This window comes from Vollenhovia emeryi, unplaced genomic scaffold (genome assembly GCF_000949405.1).
Source record: "Vollenhovia emeryi isolate VEMERY1.0 unplaced genomic scaffold, V.emery_V1.0 DF939122.1, whole genome shotgun sequence".
NCBI classification, from domain to species: domain Eukaryota; kingdom Metazoa; phylum Arthropoda; class Insecta; order Hymenoptera; family Formicidae; genus Vollenhovia; species Vollenhovia emeryi.
In genome coordinates this window covers 2550117-2564426 of record NW_011967244.1, presented here as the reverse complement: position 1 = coordinate 2564426, position 14310 = coordinate 2550117, and the positions used below count along the sequence as shown (strand labels likewise).

The window sequence follows — 14310 nt, the reverse complement described above, 5'->3', positions numbered from 1 at the left end:
ACGTTTTTTGTTCACTATTAACACATTTATATTCATAGATATTCTAACGTACATAGTCCTCAGTAATCATAGCAACATCGTGTACTTTGACTTATAGTGGAATGATTCCCCGGCGTTGCGCTATTATTGTAATTAAAGAGTTTCCATACATTAAACATGGAATGACGTTCACTAGGATTTCCCAACTCGAGCGCACATCTTCTCATTCTCTGTAATTAGCATTGAAATTGCAACAGTCTCTGTCGCTACTTAACAAAATCTGAGTTTTGGTTACAGTTTTTTAAATACACAATTTTTTGCCCTTATTTACTCGCAAATTAATTAAAAGTTTCACTCAACGCCCCTTAAGTTTGCGTTCCTTTTTGATATATTATTTAAAAAAATTTAATGCATTAATTTCAAAACAAATAGTATTTTTATTAATTTGTATCTTATTTTAATGTTTCTATATATTATAATTTAATTTAATACAAAACTCTATAGTGATTAGCATTATGCTCAGAATCACGATCAAGTTGTACGTGCAAACCATCCGGTTAATATTTCCTGTTTGCTTCGTTGCGGTTAAATCCGTTGCAATCACGTTATTGCGTGTCAATTTTGCTTATGTGTAAATTCTCGCATATTCTATTCCCATCATCGATCACGAACGTATCACCTTACTTACGAAAACATCGATACCAGTTTTCAAGTATCTAAACGAGTACGTGATGTAATAACATGTAACTAGCATCCATATTTTTTTTACGAAATTTACGGCAAAAAAATTATTAATATATACGTTTTTATCGATAAACATGTTTAAATCTCGCGTTTGGTAGTTTTTGTAAAAGACAATACTTTCATGATAAAATAAAATTTAAAGCAACGATGACAAATTAAAAATAACTATTCATAACACGACAACGTGCCAAACACTAATTTTTAATTCTATAAAATAAATTTCCAATATATTTAATGGAATGGGCTATTTGTTAATTGATATAGTGTTATTATAATAAAGAGAGAGGGATTCAAAAGCAGCACTACTGCTTTTTCGTACTGTAAAATAATATTGATGTTTTTATCATCGCTGCCATTCTTATCGTTGCTCATACGCGTCATACAAGTGTTGCGATATATCAATTAAAATTTATCAACGCTTTCTACTTACGTCAAGAATAACACGATACACACTCGTTTGCAAGCGGAGATAATTAGATTTTCTGAGAAACTGTGACAGCTTGCGCAGATTTTATTTTCTGGGATGGTCCATAAATGTACTTATGAGTATTTCTACCAAGAATAATCCATATCGTATGTACGGCTTATTTGAATTGTGCGTAACTAAAACCACATGAGCCGCCGACAACACAAATCATCTTTCTGTTGACTATAAAAGAATGCGGAGTTCGTTTAGCCTTGGCAGAGATCGAGGTAAATCAGATTTAGACGTTATAATCGCTCCGATGATGGAGAGTCGTGACGAAAATCCCTTTGAAGGAAGACGCCGATTCGAAGAAGGATCCATTTATTAGCGGACCATGTATTTCGTAACACGATATTCTCTGTATATCTTAAATGCATCAAGGAAAAATAGCGCTAACATTACTACAATTAATTTATGGTTACAATTTATGTGAAGTTGCATCGATTATTATAGTTACATGCAACGCTGCAAGTATGTAAATGTAATTGCTGCATACGATATATAAAAATGTGCGAATCTCGAAACTAGTTTACTTTGAAAAGTTAAAAAAATAGCATTATACATATGCACCCGTTATTGTAGATTATTCTCACGATTCAAACTAATATTGGCCCCTCACTGGTTTAACGAGCATATAAAAAAGTCATAAAAGCGAGATAATTAGCAGTTGATGGTAGACTTGTTATTGCAATTGTTCGAAGCGTACATACGTGTGTATGTACGTACGTTTTGCAAAGATTTCTATCTGCAAAATGTTTAGTATAACATGAACTGCTATTGATCTTATAAAAATACAAGCGTTTTCTAAAATAGTACATTTCAAAATTAAATCATGTTTAAAATTTTATTCAATACAAAATATACATTAATTTATTTAATTAATAAAAAAACATAAATATTAATGTTCAGAAATAAATTTCCCGAATACTTGAACAATTAAATGAATATAAAATAATATATACATAATGAATATAAATGAATGTATATATAAGTTTATGTTATAAGCTCATAAACTGAACACGTGTGTACAATTTTGTATCATATAGTTTATAAAAAATTAATTATGCACTACAGTACTGCGGGGATTTTCTTGACTATTAGCAAATTTATCATTCAACACGTCGTTTGCTGATAACTTAAAGAAAAGAGATATTGATTATCGGTCATTATATGTTCTTCATTACGTCTGACATTATGCCACGATGTTATTAACCGGTGAGTTATTACCAAATAAAAATGTATTAGTACGCGATAGCTTTAACCTTACGCCCCTAGGACAAATGTTAGTTCGCTCTTCGTTAATTGTAGAGTATAAATAATCGAGTTTCTCGTGGATAATGTCGGACCGGTTTCACGATAATTATTTTCGCCGTGGCTTTTTGTGAGTCAAACTGAGACGATCGGTGAGTCAGTGCTGAGACCTGCTGAGACCTTGAATAGCATCGGCGAGTATCTCAGGCTTCATAAATGCCATAGATTCGGTAGGTTACTTTAACCGATTTACCTTTGATCTATCTATCTCACATCCTTTGATCAATTGTATTTTCGTGGTATAACTTTCTATAATGACCATGCACTCTTCATCTTGGATAATCTTGGATAATGCTAATGCCGGCGATACTCTAACTTGCAAGTGACATAACTCTGAAAGTACTTAACGGATATTAATCACGGCGTTTTGGAAAGTTCTTGAGTTAAGTTAGCAGAATGTGGAATAAAAAAGAAGAGTCGCATTAAAAAATTTCTAAGTTATTTCTTTACGTGACACTTTGACGAAGCTATTCAAGATTGCACAGATATTGCTATGAAATGCGTCACTAAAAGCCATACAACTTTGTCCTTAACATTTCTTTGCTATTATGGATATTTTAAAAGTTATTCAATGTGTTTAGATCATACATTCAGTTTATATACATATATTTATTTGTTGTGTAGTTTTTTATCTATACATATGTGCAACGTTTCTCCTCCGCGCAACGTTCCGAGAAGTCAAATTCATGGAAAGATAAGTGATATTTTTTAACTTCATATATGATTAATTGCTATCTTTGATATGTTCTGATGACATACAAGCTAAAGAAATAGATATTATTATGCTCGTTATTGTAATTTTCCAACAGACTAACTTAAATCGAAAATTAACTCAATTAATTGAAGAACAATTTAAGAAATAAATAATTGATATTTGCCACGATACAAAAGAAGATACAATAATCTAAAAGATTCTTAGATAAACGCCTGCTGACTGATATACTGCGGAAAAGTCTTTCTACAGTATATTATTGTATTATTGGTACATTCGCCACTGTAAAATTGACGTTTTATTTTCCAAAATCGACAATTTTATTAACAGTTTTGTTTGCATCTGTTAATAAAATTGTGGCTACAAACGAGACTATTAAGAAAATTTTCGAATTTTGAAAATAGAGTCAATTTCACAGTGATATTGTTTTTGTCCAAAATGTACTCAATATGAGACATTTATTCTTTTTATCAAAAGACTAAGTAACGCCAAATTTTAATAATTAATAATATATTAGTATCTTTTACATTTTACCCATTAAACACCGAGCACCAGTTACGTTGCATTTACGTTGTTGAGTAAGAAATTGTAACATAAATGCAATGTAACTGATGCTCGGTGTTTACTGGGCATTTATTTGTTACCCTAACTCATACCATCTGCTGATACTGTTGTTAAAATTGATTGAAGTTGTCGATAAGACAGACTTCAGTTATTCTGTAAGTTATTCAGGCCATTGGTTATTTCAAAGATGTCGCGATAAGTTTAAGATCATGTCTTGACTTATAATCCCGCAGGTATGACTGATTTGTGCATTTTCAGTTATTTGGGCTTAGCAAACGCACGTACCCAAACTCTATATACTGCGAACATTAATATTTAGACATTATAATCATTCATGTATATATTTTAATAGTAATACAAGACATCTTTAAATAAAAGTCAGGTATAAATTAATGTTAATTAAATTAAATTTGAAAATAAAAAATATAAACGAATATATAAAATATATAATACAGAAATATAAATATATAAGATATATAATATAAAAATATAAATACATACATATATCCTATGTAAAAGTATTTGACATAGAATAGTGAAAGCAAGAGCTCATTTCTTCCTTAGTTAAAAGATGTCTAGTCCTTCAGAAACATCTGAAGGTCCAACGCTGACTTTCACTTATTTTATGAAATGGAAACTGAAGTCAAATGATACGAGAAGCGCGTAGAAAAAAGTTTTTAACAATTGTTATAATTAATATTTTTAACAAGAACAACTTTTTTAGCAAATGGAGCGTTTAATTTTTCTGTATATCTGGATCTTTAGGCGATAATTAATTTCTCGAGTATTTAATGTAACGTCTTCCAATATATTCTTTATCTCTACAACATGTTACAATCAAAAGTTTCTGAAATTCTTCACATTAACCAACGTTTTATAATATAATATTTTCTTTTAACCTTGTTAAATTCATTCACTTTGAGTGATGTTCATATCTCATTGCAACTTATCTTTGCGTGAATCGATTTCCTGGAAGCGCGATGAAGCAAGAAATTAACAAAAAATCAGAGGAGAAATAATAAACTACATCACACGAATTTCTCTCTCTCTCTCTCTCTCTCTCTCTCTCTCTCTCTCTCTCTCTCTCTCTCTCTCTCTCTCTCTCGCATGCGCGCAAATTGTCCAATCGACACAGTGGTTAATCGATTTCTGTTATATTAATATATTTTTATTTTTTAATAAAATTACAAACTATCAATAGTAATATAATAAATTTAAAAGGTTAAAATTAATCGGTTTAATAAACATCTTTATGAAAGATAATACATATTTAACTATCGCAGTATTTTCAAAATTGTATATGTTTCCATATACCATATAATAACCATTAATAAAAAATTAAAGAAGAACCGAAATGTTGTAGTCAAAGTTTTGATTGATTGCAACAAATAAAGAAAATAATTTAATAAATGACATTTGCAATAAAATAAATTTTTTAAAATCTGTATATGCCATTTTATTTTTATCATTCATCATTCAATGTCAAACAATTCACCAACTGTTTGTGCGAGATCAGAAATTAAATCACTGTCGGAATCTTCCTGATTAGAGTTTTTGCTTTCGATTTGAAGACTCGTCGATCCATGAGTTCGGCCATTCCTAGAATCGTGTATCCGATGTTCAATCGAGATACCTGGACGGGAAACCCTGTGATTCGGTCGCCATTTGTAGATATGAATCGTTGGCTTTTGTTCTTGCCTGATTATGCCAGGCCCACCGATGTTCAATGTCGGCCGTGTTTCATCGTACGGCTTCGAAACAGTCAATGTTGGTCGATTGAAATGTTGATCTAAAGTAACCATTTTAACCCTTGACTAGTACTTTGACACAATAAACGTCATTAATTAATTTTTTAATAATTCTAAAACTGAGCAATAATTAACCAAAAATGTAATAGATAATATTATACTTGCCATTGTGTCCGTTGCTCGGACCAATATTGCTCCATGTTGGCCAATACGGATAGCGTGCATTAGCTTGCGAGAATTGTCTACCATTACCACCAGTTGTAGAGATTTGTGAAATACCAGCGGAAGATGCTGCGCCGGTAATTGCTTGTCCATTTTCAATCGTTCCGAAAGAGGATGCAGTTGCTTGACCAAAGCTAAGTGAATGGCTTTCGGTTTTGACATTGTTCCCGTTATTATAAGCTCCCGCGCTTGCGGTAGAAATTCCTGATAATCCCGCTGAAACAGTTGCCGATTTGCTTACGGAAATAGAAGATCTGAAAAGCAATTGTTTTTTTACATGCCATTAGAAAACAATGTAGACGTTCTCTAAAAATAATCGAAGAATAATCGAAGTGTTGTCGACAAAGTAGATTCATTATATGTTCTGGATGTATTGAAGAAACATTTCATTTCTAATTATCTAATTCTATTTCTCATTTAATTTTTAATTATCCTTGCGTTTTTTTTCGACTGTAATTACATACGAATTTTTTAATTACACTATATTATTTCGTACACACCCATACCCCGTAGGATGATCGTAACTGTTACTTTCCGAAAGGCTAATGCCATCGAGACTCGCACCGAGACTGACTGAGTGCGCATTGTTATTCCCTGCGTTTAAACTGACAGTCGCCGTGGGGTTGAAAGAAAAGAGACGTGTCTCGGGTTCCCCATTGTTTAACATCTTGACTGACTCGGGCGTTAGTTCTGGCGGCGTGTTCCATCGTTCGTGTTTGTCTACTCAATGAAAAACATTTGTTCAAGCATCTAAAAATCCAGGAGATGATAGAAAAAACGGATATATGTATTTTTATATACCATCGAATTGTATACTTGCATTAGTTATCAGAAGAATGACATTGAAATGCGTACACAAAATTTTTATAAATCAGACCTTAGCGCTTTTATGATAAATATAATCGATGCATGTTGTAATACATTTGTGCAATTCAACTTAATTGAAGACTTTAAAATCCTGAACTAATTTTATTCGTTGAAATAAGGAAATGACAATATTTTATAACGAGTAAATTATCAAAGTCCTGCGTGTTCATACGTTTAAAACGTATCAGAACAGTTATAACAAATAAATCACGTTTGCATTTTTGTCGGGTAACTTGCAATGAGAAAAATATTGACTTAATTTTTCTCTGCTAAATATTCACTAGTTCAGTTGTAATTTATTTTACGTTGCTACTTAACTAGCGTATTTTTTAAATTGTAAATAAACGAAAAATGTGGCAAGCATGCAAACTGTGTCTGTATTGATATATGGACTTTGTATTAATTAAACAAAACATTTTAAATAGCACATAGTAAAATATATATAACACTCTTCTTTCGCATCATTGTAATTGCATTAATTATTTGATACCAATATTCAAGATTGAAAATTCTTTTTATTTAAATTCTATTTAATATTATGAGTGAATTTTTTGTGAATTTGGAAAATTAAGACAAACTGATCCTTTGTAATTAGTTGCATTATATAAGACAAATCTGAGTAAATCTTATTTTTATATATTTAAAATTTGTAAATGAATCAAACCATGAATCACAGTTTATTGAAGCTAAATCAAACCAATAATAATTTATTCAATTTCGCAGATATTTAACTTACAGGATGTAAGAAATATGAACGATATTGATAATTTTTCTGCTTTTAAGAATCATGGAATTCGGTTAACATAATCCACGTTTGATGAAATAAAAATTCCATGAATACCATAAAAAACACTATATCACGACACACCTAACAGGTTTAAAAAGAATCTCTTCGCTGAGCGACATTTGCAATTATATACTCACACAAATCACATAAATCTTATTACATACTTATCACAAAAATTCCTTTTTATCAACATTCTCCATATCTTTATGCGCAGTGGCACTTGTATTTCCATTTTTCAGTAATGCTTTTCTCACCTGTCCGTACAAACGACAGCGCGAACGTTAGTAAAAGAACGCTACCGATGCTCTTCGCCATGTCTGAAAACGTTCTGACTGGTCGTGCCATCGCCCTGCCCTTTTTCAATAACCACGCATGACCTTAGGTTTAGTATTAAGATGCAGGACGCGTATATCTGCATAACTCTTCTTAGGTGAATCGTTGCGCGAGGTGTCGGGAATCATGAAGCAGAACTGTGATTCTCAATGTCTCCTAGATATCAGTGATCAATTAACTTTTTGAATTATTTAACCGATTTAACGTACATTAAGTAGGAATTAATTATAACCAAAGGAGACATATTTAATTTGAAACAATAATTTGTTAATCTTTTATGACAATAATACATTGACTTTTATGAATTGCCGCGGCTGATGATTTTACGCAATTCCACAGTATCGATTAGAATTAAGAATACAAAATAATTACGCAATCACTTTATTAACACGGGATTACATAATACAAAGTTATGTAAAAGATACGAAATTTAGTAAGTATTTAAACAATTTGTTATACAGTCCGCAAAACTAATTTTAAAAACACACTATCGAATAACATTTTTAAATGTTAATGAATATTGAAATAAGAAAAGTTTTTGAAACATGATTTTTCACAACAGCTATGTAATATTAGAAGTTAAACAAAATATAAAAATCCAATTGAATTAAAAAATTGTAATGCTTAAATATAAAAATTCATAAAGGTAATACATTTTCTTATAATCGTATAAACTTATTCAGTATTGGTTTATTAAAGATTAAAGTCCTTTGCGTCTTATGTTTTTCTTGTTTAATCGTGATTATGTAATATCATGCTCTACCTTTTTGATAATTTTAATTGTTCGTTTGAAACGGGACTGTTGACGATCTCTTATTTTCAGCTAACGTTTCAGACTCTTCTGCTTAATACTTTTTACGTGTTAATCGTGTTATCGGTTTTTATAGATTTTCTTATCGGAAGAAGGAATGTTGACAGAAATTCCGGTGAAGCTTTCAAAAAGGTTTCCTTTTCAATTCCAAAGCTTTCTTTTGGCTTGTTGTATTGCCTTGCATTGCTTTTCATATTTCTGAAACTAATGCTCAGTTATCGTATTTCGTCCGGTGTAGGGGCGTCCGGTAGAATGTTATTTTCTATTCGTGTCTGCGTCTTCTTGTCATTTTCATCATTTGTATTATCTACAATAAAGCAAATGCTCATGTGTCTCTTCGTATAGTGGATGGATATATTTTTATCATAGCATCATACGCATATACCTTTTAAAAACTTACCTTTGACCTCCGTAGGCATATTTCCCATTAATTTCTCCAAAGTTTGTAAAAGTGTAACCATCTCCAGCGCTTTAACAACTACAATGAGGCAAATACTCATGTGTCCGTTCGTATAGTGAATAGATATATTTTTATCGTAAAACATTATATATATATATCTTTCAAAAACTTACATTCCTCCTTCTTTGGCATTTCTTTTTCCTGCTCGCGCGCCTCCACTCCTTCTGTCTTGTCCTTGTTGTCATGTTCTTTCTTTAGTATTTCTCTTTCCTGCTCGCGCGCCTCCACTTCTTTGACTAGATGCACGAAGTGAAAAATATCTGTTCCAACTATAATAAAATATTTGTTTAATTATCATGTGTCCACTTGTAGCTATATCTATATAGATCTTTTACTATAGCATTATGTATAACTTTCAAAAACTTACGTCGTGTGACGTGTGAGAGAGGAGCCAAATACTCCAGTTTTTGGAGCAGAGACAGTTTCGGCGAAACTGTGTTGCCAATGCTCGGCAAACCTGTGTAGCCAATGTTCGGCGAAACTGTCTTGCCAATGTTCGGCGAAGTTTTCTTGCCAATGTTTTTCAAACGGTTGCCAAAGTTTTTCAAACGGCTACCAGCGTTTTTCAAACGGCTACCAGCGTAACTCCTAAACCTTATAGGCTTAAATCTAAATACACCTGGATCACTCTCGCGTTTTACTATTTTCGCTACATTTGTGTGAGATTTAAACAAGTCGTCGTTTTCCATCTCTTCGAGTAATGCGTCGCTGTTTTCATCTTGCCTTTCCGTGTGGTCGTAGTCACTAAGGGGAAGACCTGCATTACGATATATATATATGTATATACAATATATATATAATAATTTTTATTTTTGTAAATAAAGAGGAAACATAATTTCCAAATTTTATCTAATAATTAAAAATTTATCAAAAATTTATTAAGTAAAAGTAACGCAATTTTCAAAATATCGCTATACATGTAATATTGAGTTACGTGACGTGTGGCGTTATAATTAAGATTTTATACGTTATAATTAGCATTTGATACAATATTAATGCATTATTGGGTAGCAGCGTAGTTTATACAAGAAATAGGATGTGCATAAATTGCTTAAATTTCATAGTTCAGATATATGCAAGAAACTATAAAAACATGTCAATTGTTAGATACAATCAATGCAAAAAGTATCAATGTTAATGTTAAATTAATTTTATTGGTTTATATAATTTTTTATTTAAAGCCATCTTTACATAAGTTATAATTAGCGTCAGAATTCAAAATAAATAAAATAAAATAAACTAATTTATGGTTCTAATTTGACGTGCACTATTGTAGCTACTACTCCTACTCAATATGTCATTCATTTGATTAAACAATGGAGTTAAAAAACTACAAAATGATTTGTTTTTAATTATAATTTGTATTGAAATAATAAATTTTACACACCACGGCTAAAAATAATAACCTACTGAGTAGGAGTAATGGCCACTCTACTCATTAAGTTAAATTTAACATTACAAATTTAACTTTGTTGTTTTCTCGCCGTATTAATTACGAATAGAATTTTGTCTCACAATTTCACATCTTATTGATCACATAAACGAGTTTAAAGTTGAAAAAATATATACCTACTTCATCAATCGTTAATTTACATTAGATTTTATATTTTTACACAACAGGGAACAAGATTTTATTTTCTTCTTTGTACCTCAGAGTTTTCACTTATCGGATTTCATGTACAGTCGTGGTCAGAAAGGTTGTCCAAGGTTTTATAAGAAATTTCGAAAATACAAGTCTATCATGCGAGAGATTATAGTTTTCGCTCTTGCAAAAGTGGCGCGTTATTAGAACAAAGGAACCATATGCACGAATATCTATTCTATGCAATGATACATACGAATATTCCGAAAATTTATTGTAAAACATTGGACAACCTTTTAGACCATAGCCATCCATGACAATAGATATCATTCGTACTTTTAATACGAGGAAGAGAATTAACAGTTAATTAAAGGTATTCCCGCTTGCAGCATTTCTTACGGAATATGTGAGCGGATACATTACTATTCTGACATATCAATACGGTCGTATAAATCACGAGAATTAATATACGTAATTGATCACGCAATTGATGACTTATCTGTCGGCATTCTTTTCACTTACGATTTCTCAAAAATGCATATGGTATCCTGCGTTTTGTTTATAACTCAAGTGATTCACGCAGTGTTCAAAAGAATATTCGATATAAGAACGTTTCTGACATCCCATGAGAACGAAAACTCAAACGAAGTCCACTCTTATGATGCCAATTATCTTGCGTTTATAACGCTTGACTTATATATTTAACAAACAGTCGCGCATATTTTTTGTTGAAATTATATTTATGATCATTTTATAAATTTTAAATTGTTTCAATACTTCAAAACGATGAGCAATTAACTTGTCGTATTTTGTATATTGAATAATTTATGCAAAAGAGTAGAATAATATACTATAGGAAAAGTACGACAAAATATATTAGCTGTTACCTTTTATTCCGTGATATTGCACAAAGGCAACTGTTACCAGTAGCAGAAACCACTTCATGGTCTTGATCGACGGATTTCTCGAACCACAAGCAAGTAAAAGCAAGTCTTTGGGCAAGACAGACTCTACTGAGCTTTCTTAGGTACACGTCCAACTTATATAGGGTTAAAAAAACATAAATCTTGCATATCAAACTGCTATAAGGATAATCCTTACTGACAGCTCTCAATAACTTTTATCAAAGTTAATGTTCCACTCTTCAATGTTCTATTTGTTGTACTTCTTCCCATGCATGTACATACCCAGTACATTTTGCGATAAAAATTCCATAAAGGGATAAAACGTTATCTACTAATGCTTTGAAAAGTATTTAGCTCTGCTATCAGTATCCGAGTGCTTAAAATAACTTTCATCCTTCTTCTAAGAATTCCAACCTTTGAAATATTCCTGAACAGTGAGAAAACGAATATACAATAAGTCTTTGTCAGTAAGAAATAAAAGCGCCTTGTGAACAATATAGTAATGAAACTAGCACTTTTCGTGAACATTCGTCACTGCGAATATGTGGAAAAAAGAATCGTAAAGCATTTAAATTCCTCGTCATAATCTTTGATTATATTACACCCGAAGTCGTTTCTTTGGTCGGTTATTCGTAATTGAATTCCGAAAGAGAAAGTTACACGTTGTGCGAAGTATTTAAATGCTAATCGTTGTCATAATAGCTGAATATGCTGAGGTCGATAATTTTCAAAAGAAGAATGTCACTACTTCAGAGTCACGTCTGTCTGTCATTACAATAATGCACAACAAAGCACAAAATGTATGTTATACGAAATAACTACTTGAATCAAACAAGGTTAAACATGTCTCGTCCTGACAATAAACTTAAAATGTAGATAAAGTCAAAGTTATTTCGCGGAATGTAACTACGCATTTCTCAACTTGTAATACAGTTAATGAAAATGACTATTGTGATAAATGCAAAAATCTACTATATTTTCGGGGAAAGGGGAATATTCTTTAATTACATATTTCAGTGTTTATTATGATTCAGTACAAGATTTTCTACTACTTTTAATGTTTTATAATTTGTGTTTAAGCATACAGATTGGTTCAATTTGGCGATCCATTAAAGTACTTAACGATTTTTATGTTTAGATTATATTTTATAAAAGATGTTACTACTAATTAAATAAAAATTGTACTTTCCAATATTTTTAATTCGCAAACTTTTATATATGTTATATAATTTTAATTTCGTATAGATCTTGACATACAAATACGAGCGTATTTGGCCATAGTGGTCACGCTTGCCTTAATCGAAGACGAAGCGTGGTATCTAACTTTCGAAAACAATGGGGCGGTCAGGAAGGAGCAAAGCGGCTGTCAGATTATTGCGTAGAAGATAATCAAGTTCCGCGATGGGTATTTCCCGAACAGCCGCGTCATTCGATTATTTAAAAAAGAAAATAGTTTGCCTAGCGAGGCTAGGAGCGATTGCGAAATCTTGAGAAAGATTTTCGGATATCTCGACTTTTATTTATTGAAAACTCAGCAAATGACAGATAAAGTTGTTGCGCGAATTAAGGATGTTTATTCAAAAGAAGCTTAATTTTATTTTACGTGTTACAGACGTCGCCAAGCGATAGTACATAAAATCGAAAATTACTTCTCAATAGAGATTTATTATACGAGTAACACTTTTACTTTTATTGACAAGAAAATAAGAAAAAGAAATTATGCCTGTTATTTTCGGAAATGAAAAAATAATCCCGCAGCGTTTAGACAGAGAGACGCGTTCGGTTTTATGTATCGCTGTAATTGTATAGACAAAAATTCCTCTGCAAAGTGAATAACATTGGCTTATCGCAGTATTAACGCCAACATCGATTCTTTAACATTTCTCCGTTGCACGATCTTTCACCAGAATGGAATATTTTTATCGCTTATTTAAAAGATATTTATGCCTGAGTCACGTTTCGCCGTGACTAAACGAGTAATAACATCGTTGGTAAAAGGCGGTGCATCGCGTTAAGACATTTTACTCATGCTGACCATAATTCGTTTGAATGAGACACTACTGCGCATAGAAGTTCCGCGAATGCAACTGAGAGGGTACTAATTTGTTAGCTGCTAGCCGGTAATCAATCGTTTGTAGGATTACCCTGATCGATTGATTGGAAAATACGTGTTCGAGCTTCGGGCGCGGGTTTAAGGGGACCAGAGAAACGACGGAGTAATCGCGATTATCCCGGATCGATTATCACATCTAGCAGGATGTGGAAACCGGCTGTGATCATTCGGTGACAGGCCATTATTATTTATAAAACAATTACGCGCAAATTGTCGCTGTTAATGGCGATACTAGGTGAAATATCGACCGGTGAAAAAAATGATGATTGATGGCGATGAAACTCACAATTAATATACATTGAATTTTGCAATTAAAGGAAGCTAAAGTTATTTGTAATCAGATTATACAGAATGTGATAGGTCACGGAGAAATATTCTTAATTGTATTCTCAAAGAGATATTAGAGATATTTTAAGTAGCTGTACTTACCGTCCAAGTCTCGATACTATCTATTGTCTTTCCTATCAATCATAAGGACTAAGGAATAGATTGAAAATACATATCGATTATTTCTATCAGTATTAATAGCGTCCGAGATATACAATTGAAAATTAAAAGCTTTCCGGGATAGGCATTACGTGAAGGGAAACGTGCTCATCATTTAGAAAGTCCTCAGGTTTAAAAAATTAAGAAGTAATAATAAATGAAATGATATAAATTATAGAAATAAAAATTAAGAAGTGATAAAAAATAAAATTCTATAAAC

The 14310-nt window shown here is 31.8% G+C and overlaps 2 protein-coding genes across 3 annotated transcripts; both read right to left on the bottom strand.

Annotated features, from left to right (window-relative positions):
• Positions 1 to 5207: 5207 nt before the first annotated feature.
• Positions 5208 to 7728, bottom strand: LOC105569959. 2 transcript variants are annotated; one of them, XM_012026835.1, is made up of 4 exons: positions 7655 to 7728; positions 6247 to 6466; positions 5690 to 6000; positions 5208 to 5565 (listed from the first exon to the last, which is right to left on the bottom strand). In XM_012026835.1, exons 1-4 carry the CDS (start codon positions 7713 to 7715, stop codon positions 5249 to 5251), a joined length of 909 nt encoding a protein of 302 aa, XP_011882225.1. In that variant the 5' UTR covers positions 7716 to 7728; the 3' UTR covers positions 5208 to 5248. The 2 variants fall into 2 exon arrangements, with proteins under 2 accessions (XP_011882225.1, XP_011882226.1); XM_012026836.1 differs by having other exon boundaries at positions 6253 to 6466.
• Positions 7729 to 8964: 1236 nt separating this feature from the next.
• Positions 8965 to 11531, bottom strand: LOC105570103. The gene is made up of 3 exons (XM_012027067.1): positions 11474 to 11531; positions 9372 to 9761; positions 8965 to 9273 (listed from the first exon to the last, which is right to left on the bottom strand). The coding sequence occupies exons 1-3, from the start codon at positions 11529 to 11531 to the stop codon at positions 9089 to 9091; spliced, it is 633 nt and encodes a 210-aa protein (XP_011882457.1). The 3' UTR covers positions 8965 to 9088.
• Between the last annotated feature and the right edge of the window lie 2779 nt (positions 11532 to 14310).

Bases quoted from the DNA above. Each gene is read 5' to 3' on its own strand.
- LOC105570103 (XM_012027067.1), bottom strand. From the start codon at position 11,531: ATGAAGTGGTTTCTGCTACTGGTAACAGTTGCCTTTGTGCAATATCAC. The intron at 9,762-11,473 runs GTAACAGCTAAT...ATCGTAATGCAG, and splicing joins GCAATATCACGGAATAAAAG to GTCTTCCCCTTAGTGACTAC. The intron at 9,274-9,371 runs GTAAGTTTTTGA...ATTTTATTATAG, and splicing joins TCTCTCACACGTCACACGAC to TTGGAACAGATATTTTTCAC.
- LOC105569959 (XM_012026835.1), bottom strand. From the start codon at position 7,715: ATGGCGAAGAGCATCGGTAGCGTTCTTTTACTAACGTTCGCGCTGTCG. The intron at 6,001-6,246 runs GTGTGTACGAAA...ATTGCTTTTCAG, and splicing joins GATCATCCTACGGGGTATGG to ATCTTCTATTTCCGTAAGCA. The intron at 5,566-5,689 runs GCAAGTATAATA...TGGTTACTTTAG, and splicing joins TCCGAGCAACGGACACAATG to ATCAACATTTCAATCGACCA.